This window comes from Rhinopithecus roxellana, chromosome 4, assembly GCF_007565055.1.
Source record: "Rhinopithecus roxellana isolate Shanxi Qingling chromosome 4, ASM756505v1, whole genome shotgun sequence".
Lineage (NCBI taxonomy): Eukaryota > Metazoa > Chordata > Mammalia > Primates > Cercopithecidae > Rhinopithecus > Rhinopithecus roxellana.
In genome coordinates, this window is record NC_044552.1 from 126349353 (window position 1) to 126362205 (window position 12853).

The 12853-nt window shown below is 40.1% G+C and overlaps 1 protein-coding gene across 8 annotated transcripts in view; it reads right to left on the reverse strand.

Moving 5' to 3' along the window:
* L3MBTL3 (L3MBTL histone methyl-lysine binding protein 3) overlaps window positions 1–12853 on the reverse strand; it is a 124463-nt gene that overhangs the window by 31142 nt on the left and 80468 nt on the right. For all 8 annotated transcript variants that reach the window (XM_010354707.2, XM_010354709.2, XM_030929171.1 and 5 more), the window contains one exon: window positions 6898–7047. In XM_010354707.2, coding sequence (XP_010353009.2) covers window positions 6898–7047 — 150 coding nt within the window. The remainder of the gene's footprint in view (window positions 1–6897; window positions 7048–12853) is intronic.

Consider the following 12853-nt stretch of genomic DNA (forward strand, 5'->3'; position numbering starts at 1 on the left):
AAACTGTGTCTTGTGTGGCAAAGTGCATTAAAAAAAAAATCGTAATGTCTGGCAACCAAATTTTAGTAAATTCTTAAGAAAAAATGCAAAGAGAATTTGTTAAAATCTAAGTGGCAAATTACGTCCAGGTGAGTAATGTGGTATTATGGGAATCATCCTGCTTGAGCAATCTATTCAAAGTTTAACTTAAGAATAGCAAAGAGGCTGGGCGCGGTGGCTCACATCTGTAATCCCAGCCCTTTGGGAGGCCGATGTGGGCGGATCACGAGGTCAGGAGATTCAGACCATCCTAGCTAACACAGCGAAACCCTGTCTCTACTAAAAACACACACAAAAAAATTAGCTGGGCGCAGTGGCAGGTGCCTGTAGTCCCAACTACCCAGGAGGCTGAGGCAGGAGAATGGCATGAATCTGGGAGGCGGAGCTTGCAGTGAGCCGAGATAGTGCCACTGCACTCCAGCTCCGGCTTGGGCAAAAGAGCGAGACTCCATCTCAAAAAAAAAAAAAAAAAAAAAAAAAAGAACAGCAAAGAAAACTAGGTATTGATGCAACATATATCAAAATAGTAAGAGTTATTTATGACAAACTCAAAATAATAAGAGTTATTTATGACAAAGCCAATATCATAGTAAATGGGCAAAAGCTAGAAGCATTCCCTTTGAAAACTGGCACAAGACAGGGCTGCCCTCTCTCACCACTCCTATTCAACATAGTATTGGAAGTTCTGGCTAGGGCAATCAGGCAAGATAAAGAAATAAAGGGTATTCAAATAGGAAGAGAGGAAGTCAAATTGTCTCTGTTTGTAGACGACATGATCGTATACTTAGAAAACCCCATCGTCTCAGTCTAAAATCTCCTTAAGCTGATAAGCAACTTCAGCAAAGTCTCAGGATACAAAATCAATGTGCAAAAATCACAGGTATTCCTATACACCAATAATAGACAAACAGAGAGCCAAATTATGAGTGAATTCCCATTCACAATTGCTACAAAGAGAATAAAATACCTAGGAACCCAACTTACAAGTGATGTGAAGGACCTCTTCAAGGCGAACTACAAACCACTGCTCAAGGAAATAAGTGAGGACACAAATGGAAAACATCCTATGCTCATGGATAGGAAGAATCAATATCCTGAAATGGCCATACTGCCCAAAGTAATTTATAGATTCAATGCTATTCCCATCAGGCCACCAGTGACTTTCTTCACAGAATTAGAAATAAACTACTTTAAACTTCATATGGAACGAAAGAAGAGTCCATATAGTCAAGACAATCCTAAGCAAAATGAACCAAGCTGGAGGCATCACACTACCTGACTTCAAGCTATATTAATGTTACAAGGCTACAGTAACCAAAACCTCATGCTACTGGTGCCAAAACAGACATATAAACCAATGGAAGAGAACAGAGACCTCAGAAATAACACCACACATGTACAACTATCTAATCTTCGACAAACCTGACAAAAACAAGCAAGCGGGAAAGGATTCTCTATTTAATAATGGTGTTGGGAAAACTGGCTAGCCATATGCAGAAAACAGAAACTGGACCCCTTCCTTACACCTTATACAAAAATTAAACTAAGATGGATTAAAAACTTACATGTAAACCCAAAACCCTAGAAGAAAACCTAGGCAGTACCATTGAGGACATAGGCATGGACAAAGACTTCATGACTAAAACCCAAAAAGCAACAGCAACAAAAGCCAACATGGACAAATGGGATCTAATCAAACTAAAGAGCTTCTGCACAGCAAAAGAAACTACCATCAGAGTGAGAAGGCAACCTACAGAATGGGAGAAAATTGTTGCAAGCCACCCATCTGACAAAGGTCTAAGATCCATAATCTATAAGGAACTTAAACAAATGTACAAGAAAAATCAAACAACCCCATCAAAAAGTGGGTGAAGGATATGAAGAGACACTTCTCAAAAGAAGACATTTTGTGGCCAACGACCATGTGAAAAAAAGCTCATCATCACGGGTCATTAGATAAATGCAAATCAAAACCACAATGAGATACCATCTCACGCCAGTTAGAATGGTGATTATTAAAAAGGGGAGCATTAGCACAAACAGTTAATGCATGTGCGGCTTAAAACTTAGGAGATGGGTTGATGGATGCAGCAAACTACCATGGCACATGTACACCTGTATAACCTGCACATGGTTCCTACAACTTAAAGTAAAATAAAAATAAATAAATAAATAATAAATAAAATAAAATCTTCCCCCCAGCAAAAAAAAAAAAAAAAAAAAAGTAAACAAATGGTCCAGTCATTGATTTGCTCCTAAGGAATAAAGACATATAATGAAACAAAGTAATCTACTCCTCTTCCAATAAAAACTAACATTTGGCCTGGCACAGCAGCTCACGCCTGTAATCCCAGCACTTTGGGAGGCCGAGGCAGATCACGAGGTCAGGAGATTGAGACCATCCTGGTTAACACAGTGAAACTCCATCTCCACTAAAAATACAAAAAATTAGCCGGGTGTGGTGGCATGCGCCTGTAATCCCAGCCACTCGGGAGGCTGAGCCAGGCGAATCCCTTGAACCTGGGAGGCGGAGCTTGCAGTGAGCCGAGATCCCGCCACTGCACTCCAGCCTGGGTGACAGACCAAGACCCCATCTCAAAAAATTGACAAACAAACAAACAAAAAAAACATTCATTGAGGGCTTATGACTTGTTAATCATTATTCTAAGAGCTTCATATTTGCATTTTTCATCTTGTGTAATCCTCATAAATTATGAGATTCAAAGCAAAGAGTTATTGAGTAATTCATCAAAGATCATAAACCTAGCAAGTAGGGAAGCCGAGATTTAAATTCAAGCAGTGCCCCATGTTCCTAATCACCACATTCTGCTGCTCTTTTCTGGAGGAACAGAAAACAACATGGTGTGCTCTTGCTGTGCTGGGCTTCAACTGCTTACTCATTTCTTCCTTGGGTCTGCATCAGAGACAGAACTAATCTTCAGAGCTACACTAAGAGCTTAGATGACCTTGCATGCAGAACAATGGCAAAAAGCCAAGTGTTAAAGTTGCATGGGAGGAAAAAAACCCCTAAGAGAGTTTAGTTGCATCAACTTTCTACCTCCAAAGTTTTAGGGTCTCTCATTGGTTTATGTACCTTAAACTATAATCAAGACAGTACTAAACAGAAAAAGGTTGGCAACCTCTTTGTATACTGCTGATTTATCCAAGGTGGAACTGACTTACTGCATCTTGGTTAAGTGGGAAGAAGAAAGAGAAAATATAAAACTCTAAATAAATACTTGGAAAGTCTAAGCTGTAGCTCTTTTACATTTCCTACATATTAAAACTGTAGTTTTGGCCAAAGCTGGTACAGAAAGTGAGTCAAGAAGATGCAGTTCAAGCCGATGAACACCTCTACAGAGCACTCACCTCTGAACCCTTAAGAAAAAGACTCCAGGGTATCTAGGGAGAGGTATAGTCATGACACTAGGACAACCTGAGTCCTACCACTGCTTCTCACTCCTGGCTGATTTCAGGCCAGAGGAAGGTCACTGCTGCTCTGCCAGTATCTTCTCAAAGGTTAGATAGACATGGACACCTCTGATCATTCTCACAATAACCAAAGGAAACACTTTGAAATGATTAAGACACATGCATACACCCAATTCAAAACAGAAGATTACTAGTAACGTGGCATGCTCAGGATTTTCCTGAAAAGAAGGAAATCCACTGGGAAATGAGTGGAAGGGTATTTCTTTACCTCTTAAAGATATGTTTCAAGCCTTGCGTTACACTCAAAGTCAAGGTTTATAAGAGACCAACAGGAAGGGAGAAGGGCTCTTTGATCCCTTTTTGATCTTTTTTGATCTTTTTGATCGAGGCCATCCCGGCTAACACAGCGAAACCCTGTCTCTACTAAAACACACACACACACACACACACACACACACACACACACACACACACACACACAAAATAGCCAGCTGTGGTAGCACATGCCTGTAGTACCAGCTACTCGGGAGGCTGAGGCAGGAGAATCACTTTAACTCAGGAGGGGGAGTTTGCAGTGAGCCAAGATTGCACCACTGCACTCCAGCCTGGGTGACAGAGCGAGACGCCATCTCAAAAAAAAAAAAAAAAAAGAGTAAATATGCAAACATAGTTCTGTGTATACATTTTATGACCTTTCAAGGGAACACATCTTGTACAATTTAAGTAATTTAAATCAGAACATTCTACTATATGAAACTGAGGTATATGCATGCATGTTTGTGAATTCACATAGGCAAAAATGCCTTCCTGGAAACACATAAGGACAAAACATTAAAATATTAATAGAGATAACAGCAGTTCACTCTAAACTTAAAAACAAGCAGGTATTAATGTATAATTTGGATAATTCAAAATAAAAATATTTTAAAAAGCATGAAGATTTTAATTTCTGAAAAGAACAATAAAGGGAGGCTGCGTGTTTAGAAAGAATGGAAACGTGGTGGTGGCCTACAGGGCAGGTCAGTGGATGGAGAAATCTGTCAAGTACCAGGGAGTGAAGGAAGCAGCTGCTTAGGAAGCCCAGTGATTAGAATCCTCCTTTTCAGAAAGATCAGAGATGACGCAGGAATTTGCCCTTAGAGAAAACAGATTAGAGAAAGGGTATCTTTTTTGTTACGGGGCAAAGGGTAGCATCAGCAGATTCCCAATAAACCAGTCTCACAATTTGGCAGTTTTTTTTATTCATTTTTGCATTTTTTAATAGTAGCAAAATACACATAACATAAAATTTACCATTTAATGGCATTATGTATATTCATATTGTTGTGTATTTGGTATTTTCACATGCAATTTTGTATTTTAAAAATGTGTCAAAAAGCTATTTTTTTCTCTTCGACTGAATTATAAACACCCAGGAAAGGAGATAGATGGTTTGATTCTTTGCCTCATGTTAAGAAGTCGGTGGTACAATAGCAAAGGCTTGGAATCAACCCAAATGTCCATCAGTGATGGACTGGATTAAGAAAATGTGGCACATATACACCATGGAATACTATGCAGCCATAAAAAAGGATGAGTTCGTGTCCTTTGTAGGGACATGGATGCAGCTGGAAACCATCGTTCTCAGCAAACTATCGCAAGAACAGAAAAACTCATAGGTGGGAACTGAACAATGAGATCACTCGGACTCTGGAAGGGGAAAATCACACACCAGGGCCTATTATGGGGAGAGGGGAGTGGGGAGGGATGGCACTGAGAGTTATACCTGATGTAAATGACGAGTTGATGGGTGCAGCACACCAACATGGCACAAGTATACATATGTAACAAACCTGCACGTTTTGCACATGTACCATAGAACTTAAAGTATTAAAAAAAAAAAAAAAAAAAAAAGAAGAAGTTGGTGGTAACACCTTACACCACTTCCAGGGTACATAACCAGGAACCCGCTATTGTTCACTGGTTCATTGCTAATTAATCAGATCTCTGATCATGACCAAAAATGGTGGTACAGAAAGAAAGACTGATAACAAACTGGGAATTCTAAAGGGATCCTCACACTATGTTAGACGGTGATAGTGGCAAAGAAGCAACTATGGCAATCACTGGCCACTATTATTTTGTAAGCCACAGGACAGACAAAGGAAGGCGGAATACAAAAAATCTTCCAGGCAGCACTACTTTTGGGGTCATGAAACCATTAATATCTTGCCTTTTTTTTTGAAACACTGTCTTGTTCTGTTGCCCAGGCTGGAGTGCAGTGGCATAATCACAGCTGACTGCAGCCCCGAACTCCTGGGCTCAAGCAATCCTCCTACCTCAGTCTCACAAATAGAAGGGCCACCTGGATGACTTTTAAAATTTTTTATAGAGATAGGGTCTCACTATGTTACCCAGGCTGGTCTTGAACTCCTGGGCTCAAGTGATCCTCCCACCTCAGCCTCCCAAAGTGCTGGGATTACAGGCGTGAGCCATAGGTGCCTGGCCAATACTTTGCTTTAATGCTTCATGATTTATGTCAATGCTATTTCACCTTCAAAATAGTACTGTAAATTAGTCAAGATAGAGGCTTTCCTCCCTTTGATATACGAGACAATTCGGGGAGTGGATAGGACTTGACTTGCCTATTACAGGAATGACTGGTCCTCCTGAGTGAGTAAATGATCAGACACTCTAAATGAGACACTGTATCAAGGAACTAGAGACAAACTTAAAAATGAAACCAGCTGTTCCAACAGAACTTGAAGCTCTCCAATCTTGCAGCTTACATGCTGCAGGCTACATTCAAAAACAGCTCCTCGTAAACCCAGGACTCACCCTCTCTCTGTGATGAAGGCAGGTCTTCATTACTCCTGTAAGTGTCCACTAAGCAATCGCCTACTGCGCAGGGATACTTTCTGTTTGATGACCCCGTCTTTTCATACCAGAAGTGGCCATGGCACCTTAAGTAGTGATGTACTCAGAAATACACTGTCTTGATTATGAAGAAGCCACAGAATCTGTTCTTTTTTGTTTGTTTTTTTGAGACAGTCTCCCTCTGTCGCCCAGGCTGGAGGGCGGTGGTGTGATCTCTGCTCACTGCAAGCTCCACCTCCTGGGTTCACGCCATTCTCCTGCCTCAGCCTCTGGAGTAGCTGGGACTACAGGTGCCCGCCACCACACCCGGCTAATATTTTGCATTTTTAGTAGAGACGGGGTTTCACCGTGTTAGCCAGGATGGTCTCGATCTCCTGATCTGGTGATCCGCCTGCCTTGGCCTCCCAAAGTGCTGGGATTACAGGCGTGAGCCACTGCACCTAGCCAGTCAGGTATATTTTCAACAATCTCCAAGAAAACATTGCTATAGGAAATAAAATATCTAAAAGATAAAAAATCTCTTTCAATTAGAGTACTTCTAAACAATGCTAATATTAGCTCTTTGATTACCTGATTTCAGGGGATGAAGAGCTTTCATTTGCGTCTGTCCTTTTATTTCTTGGAAATGATGGACTAGCCGGAGGCATCTCACCACTTAAGCGGTCTGGAAAAATACGGTCTTTATTCAAATTGATTTCTGAATAGGGACAGTTGGCAGCACTAACAGATTAAAAGAAAAGAAAAGAAAAAGAACATTGAACATTTCCATTAGGCCATACTTCTTCCAATTAAAATGACAGGCTACAGAATATAAAATTCTAACATTTAACTGAATATGTTAAATTGTTATATTTTATAATCATACATACAGCATATTTTATCTTTAAAACATAACAAATATATACAAATAGGAAATGGTTTTTACACTAGACTTTAAGAAAGAATCTGTTGCAATCTTCAGAACTGAGCAAGGGTCACTGAAGGACTCCCTCTGTGCATATCTCTGGAAACAATCAGCCCCAAGAAAGAAAGCTTAAGACATCATTCAGGACAGAGGTGGGAGAGAGACTGATTAATTGGTTAATGGAGCAGATTTGCTTCAGCTTCCTAAGGGGATCCTCCAGGCCCAGGGCAGTCACACGCTATTTAATTTCCTTTTTTAATAGTTACTACACTCCAAAGGAAGGAGGTTTCCTCATGGGCTGTTCCTGTGTTCAGGTCTGGACCTATGCCTGATGTTCTAGAAAATACATGGATCAATTTGTAGCTAATCTTGTTCCTAATACGAAAAAGGACCAGAGGCCAACTTGGATAATGATGCATCGAGCTCATTTTCCGTCCATTTGTGACTACCAGTTGGTCTCTCAGGTCTTATTTGGTGATGATTCCTGAAAGGAAATCGAGGTCACTCATTGTTAACTCACCATTAGTTAGTATATTCCTGTGCCCAGGGCCTCAGCATTCCAGTCTCTGAAACAACTGGGCAACTGCTGTCTCTCAGACCCCAATATACATGGGCCTCTCCAAATAACTGCCTATAGTGCCTCTCTGCTTTTGGGAAGCATTCTTAAATCTGGAAATGGTTTGGGCCTTAGGTAAATTACATCAGAATCTTCTATGTCCTTTTCTTCAATGTAGAAGACAGTGAGAATGTTGATAATCACCCAGCGAAAATTTTTAAACAGTGCCTAGCTACCCTGCACCAAGAGGATCTGAGACACCCTCCTAGGAAAAGGAGGGATGAGTTTAAAAGGGCTGCCAGCCAGGTGATTCTGATAATGGCCTATAAGATTTATCACAGATACCTCATAAGCAAAAATTCTAACTTTAGTTTCTTTAAATACTGCTCATCTACACTGGTATCTATGCAAAAGAAGAAAGCAAATAACATGTGATCATGTGCTGACATAAATTTATATAATGTCAGCTTAACATCAACAAAAACCAGTGACATTTATGGAGCACTTATGATACATCAAGCACTGTGCTAAGTGCTTTACATGCAATATTTTACTTTATCTTGCCAACATCCTAGAAAAAGGCATTTCATACAACAAATTAAAGCTTATAACAGTTAAGTAACTTCAGTCTTTATTTCATTCATTTATTCACCAAGCACTTATCATGTATCTATTACGTGCTAATTACCTTTCCAGGCACTGGAAACTCAGTGGACAATAAAAAGACAAGAAACCAGCTCTCTGGTTTCATGGAGTTGATATTCCAGGGAGAGATCAGCAATATACAATTATACACATAAATTAGATAACTTCATATGGTGATACATGCCATGAAAAAGAAATACCATGATATAAAAGAGGGTGTGAGGATGCTATGATGGAGTGGTGAGGAAGGTCCTCCTTGGAGCAAAGCACCCGAGCAGAGCTGTAATGGTCAGGAAGAAGGACCTGTAGGGAAACAATGTGGGGAAGAATGTTCCAGGGGATGGGAGGAGCAGTGCCAACAGGAAAAGCTTGACTTGTTTCAGGGAAAGAGAGACCAGGTTGGCTAGAGTGCGATGGGGATGAGATGAACTAGGAGAAGCAGGCAGGCAAATATTATGTGGCGCCTAGCAGGCCAGTCAGGACTTTATATTTTTAGCAAACGTTGTATCTGAAGGTGATGGAACATCTTCAAATAAGGGAATGACAAGGTTTGATTTACAGTTTTAAGAATTACTCAGGATGCCTTTGGGAGAGAAGATATTAAAGGCAGAGATTTCAAGGAACGGAACTGGAGCAAGAAAAGTTACTTAAAAGTTATTTTTCTCTTTTTGGAGAGAGGATTTTGAAAGCAGAGAAGATTGCAGTGGGACTAAATTGAAGACAGAAAAGTTGTTCAACAAGTAAATATATGACGTAACTTGAATTTGTGTGGTTGAGATGGGGCAAAAATGAAGAGGACAGTCATGGTATCCTTTGTCATCCCAAGAAGACCTGTGGATGGATGGGAGATGGGAAGCAATGGAAAGGAAGAGTTCAGGAATGGCCATTTGGTTTTTGGCTTGAGGAACTGGGTGGTAACAGAGGTGCTTTTTTTAAAAAATTTTTCCTGAGATGGAATGACTAAGGAGAAGGATATTTGGGGGTAACATCAGAAACTGTGGAATTTGTTTATTAGACATCCAAGCAGAGATGTTACTTGCCCAAGGTCACATGGCAATGAAGTAGCTCAGCAAAATGAACACACTATTTCACGCATCACCTTGAGCATGGGGAGATGGTAGTACTTCATTTTATTCATTTAGTAATAATGCGAAGGAAAATCCATTCCCAAATATGATGTCTCTTTTGAACACCAGCCCTTTATATGTTTCATGGGATCCTAATTCAGAGTTCATGAATGCAGGTGACCAAAACCAATTCTGCCTAACTTGAGCAGAAAACACTCACTGGAAGGGCACTTTACAGCTCAACAGGAAGGCCAGAAAAATCAGGCTTGGGTAGGGAGCAGGGTACAAGCAACACACTCCCTCAAAACGATTTGCACAGGAGGAGGCTGCTGCTGGGCACGTGGCCCTCACACCACTGCTCTCAGCCCCCCTGCCCTTTCCAGACCCTGGTCTAGCCCTCAGTTCCATGGAGGCTGCAGTCCCAAGGTCTGACCTGCCTTCATCTCATTTCTCAAGATGGAAAGCCGGATGGCAGCATCTGATTGGTGGGTGTGGGATCCCTGCCCACAGTGAAACTGCTAAAGGCCTGAGAAAGTGAAGTCTGGGTCCCTTGTGGCTCCCTAATAAGAGGTGTCAGACCTAACACTCACCTTGACCTCAAGGAAAATATAAATGTTCACTAAACATTTCTACTCAGATGCCTTAGGGTCACCTCACAATAAACATGTTTAAAACCAACTTTATCATCTTTAACGAATCATGCCCCTCCACCCAGAAATGATTAAAAATTCACTCTCCTAAAAGATAAAAAACACAACCAGCTCCTCCTGCTGTTCCTGACTCTGTTTCTGACAAGATAAATTTATTAACCCAACCTCAGGTCTTCACCATCTTTGACTCCACTCTATTATTTGTTCCTTATATTGTGTGTTTTTGTTGCAAATTTATCTACTTAAGCTTTGTGACAGTTAAAAAAAAAAAAAAAATTCAAAGACAACTTTTTAGTTTCTTTAAATAAACCGTATGCAGCTATTCCTAGAATATCATGACCAGCATTTCATTCACTGTTAAACACTTGGCCTTATAATTATTAAATAACTGTATATATATTAAAATTGAAATTTTACTGGATATGAAGAAAGTGACAGGTTCTCTTCTTTACCTCATCCGCCTCCAACAATGGGAAGACTCGCAGGATTCTTAGATGGTCTGGGTCCCCAATTTAGCACTAATTACAGTTACAGTGTAGACAATTTATATCCTAAGCCCTAGGACGGCAGCATCTTCACCTAGTTGTTGAATACATAAAAGAGTATCTCTCGAAATCACCATATGTAAACTTGGAAAGCTCAAGAGAGAGGTAAGACTGCCGGCCAGAACGAGACTTACCATTTAAATATCTTTTTTTTTTTTCTGTTTTTTTAAAATAGATTGCTAGGACCACAGAGTAATTTCAATTTCAAAACCTCAACCTAAGCAGGGAAAAACATTCACAGCCCTCACAGCAGTGATCTACTAATGATCCACCAAGGGCAGCCTATCAGCTATCGATTTTATGTTAACCCCCTTTCTTTGAACCCTGAGAAGAGTCAAAAGGGTCAGGAAACCTCCCATCTTCACACCCACTCTGGGGTAGAGAGGAAAGCCCCTGGCTCCTGAAGTGGGAGGTGATGATAAAATGAAAAGTCACAAAATGCAAAAGGAGCTCAGGTGACCGGACATGCATGGAGGGGGACATCAGGGAGCGTCATTCTGATCCTGCTCTGCTGCTTCATCCTCTACTCAATAATGAGCAAGCACAGGCTCCGAGATTCTGTTTCATCTGTAAAATGAGGATGATAATAACAAAACTGACCTCGGGTTAAGTGCATTACCCAGACCAAATGTTTATATTACCTATTTAATTCTCACAATCCTAAGAAGTAGTTCCTTTGGGGCTTAAAAAGGAATGTTGTTTAGTGTCATTCAATCGGTTCCTGATAGAATTACACCAGGAACTGTGGCTGTCTCTTAATCACTGCATTATATGGGTGAATAGTACCCTTGCACATTGAAGAATTTCCTTATTCCTAACCCATGACAATGAACTTGATCTGAGAGTACCATCTTCTAGCAAGATGCTACTGCCTGCTGTCTGTACTCAGAGCTAACATGGATTGTGTGCTTACTATGTGTCAGGCACTGTTCCAAAATTAACTTCTTTACTTACCACACTATTCTTTTTAAGCAGATACTACTGTCACCAATTATTTTATAAATGAGGACACTGGCACAAAGAAGTTAAGTATTGGCTCAAGGTCACAGAGCTTTGTAAAATAATCTGATGGCTTTAACCACAAAAGCCAACCTATAGAACATGGATCAAGTATTTCACTATTTTATCTACTCCCATTAACAAGCTCTTTGAATAAGAATTAGAGTAAAATTCACAAGTAATCATCTTTTTGAGGAGTTGGAACGACTCCTGCGTCATTTCAAAGAACACAAGTGACATATGTGATGTGCATCATGTTAGAAATGTTGCTTTTTCTCTTCCGTATTTGTTCTGTTATGTACAGATACAAAATTGTTAACTTCTAAAACTGTATATGAACTTTAAAAAACTCACCAGTGCTAATTAAACATCTATGGAAAAAGTTGGTTCTCACTAGGCTTACAGACTTCTAATTTCTCACATACTAAGTTTCCAGTGACAAAACTTTAATAAAGTGTGGCTTATCACATAATGTGTATATATATTCTGTCATGGTTAGACACGTGCACATGTATATATACAGCTCTTTACTATTATGCAACTCCTCAGCAAGCAGAAGGGTAGAGTCCCATACGATGATACTGTTCTCTACTGTAAGTACTTTATTGAGGTGCATCCTACACTATTAGCACATTATTTCACATATCAGCTAAATATCCAAATACTTGCCCCACTGGCTCCTCTAAGGAGAATCATTTTCACACTCTGTCCTGACAAAAAACAGTTAAAAAAAAAAAAAAAACAACAACAAACAAAACACAAGGCGGGCAGTTAAGAGCAGGGACTTAAGTGCCTTACAGGCCTGAGCTGAATCCTGGTTCCACCAATGTACAATCTAAGGCACTTACTTAAGCATTTCAATTCTCTGTCTCCTCGTCTGTAAAACAAGAACTAGAAAAGTGCCTATCGTTCACAGAGTTCCTGTGAGGACCAAATAAGATCACACATGTTAAGTCCTTGAAGCAGTAACTGGAACATAGGAAGTCATCAATGAATCCCACCGATTATTATTATTTAAAAAGAAGAGTGACATTTAACCCCTATTGTGTAAAAAGAACATCAGCAAAAAGTAAACAGCAATAAAAAATCCGTAACACACCTCGTTATGAATGCTCTGCTTCCCTCATAAAAAGCTGATGCTTCTCTCTAAGCGCCACTCC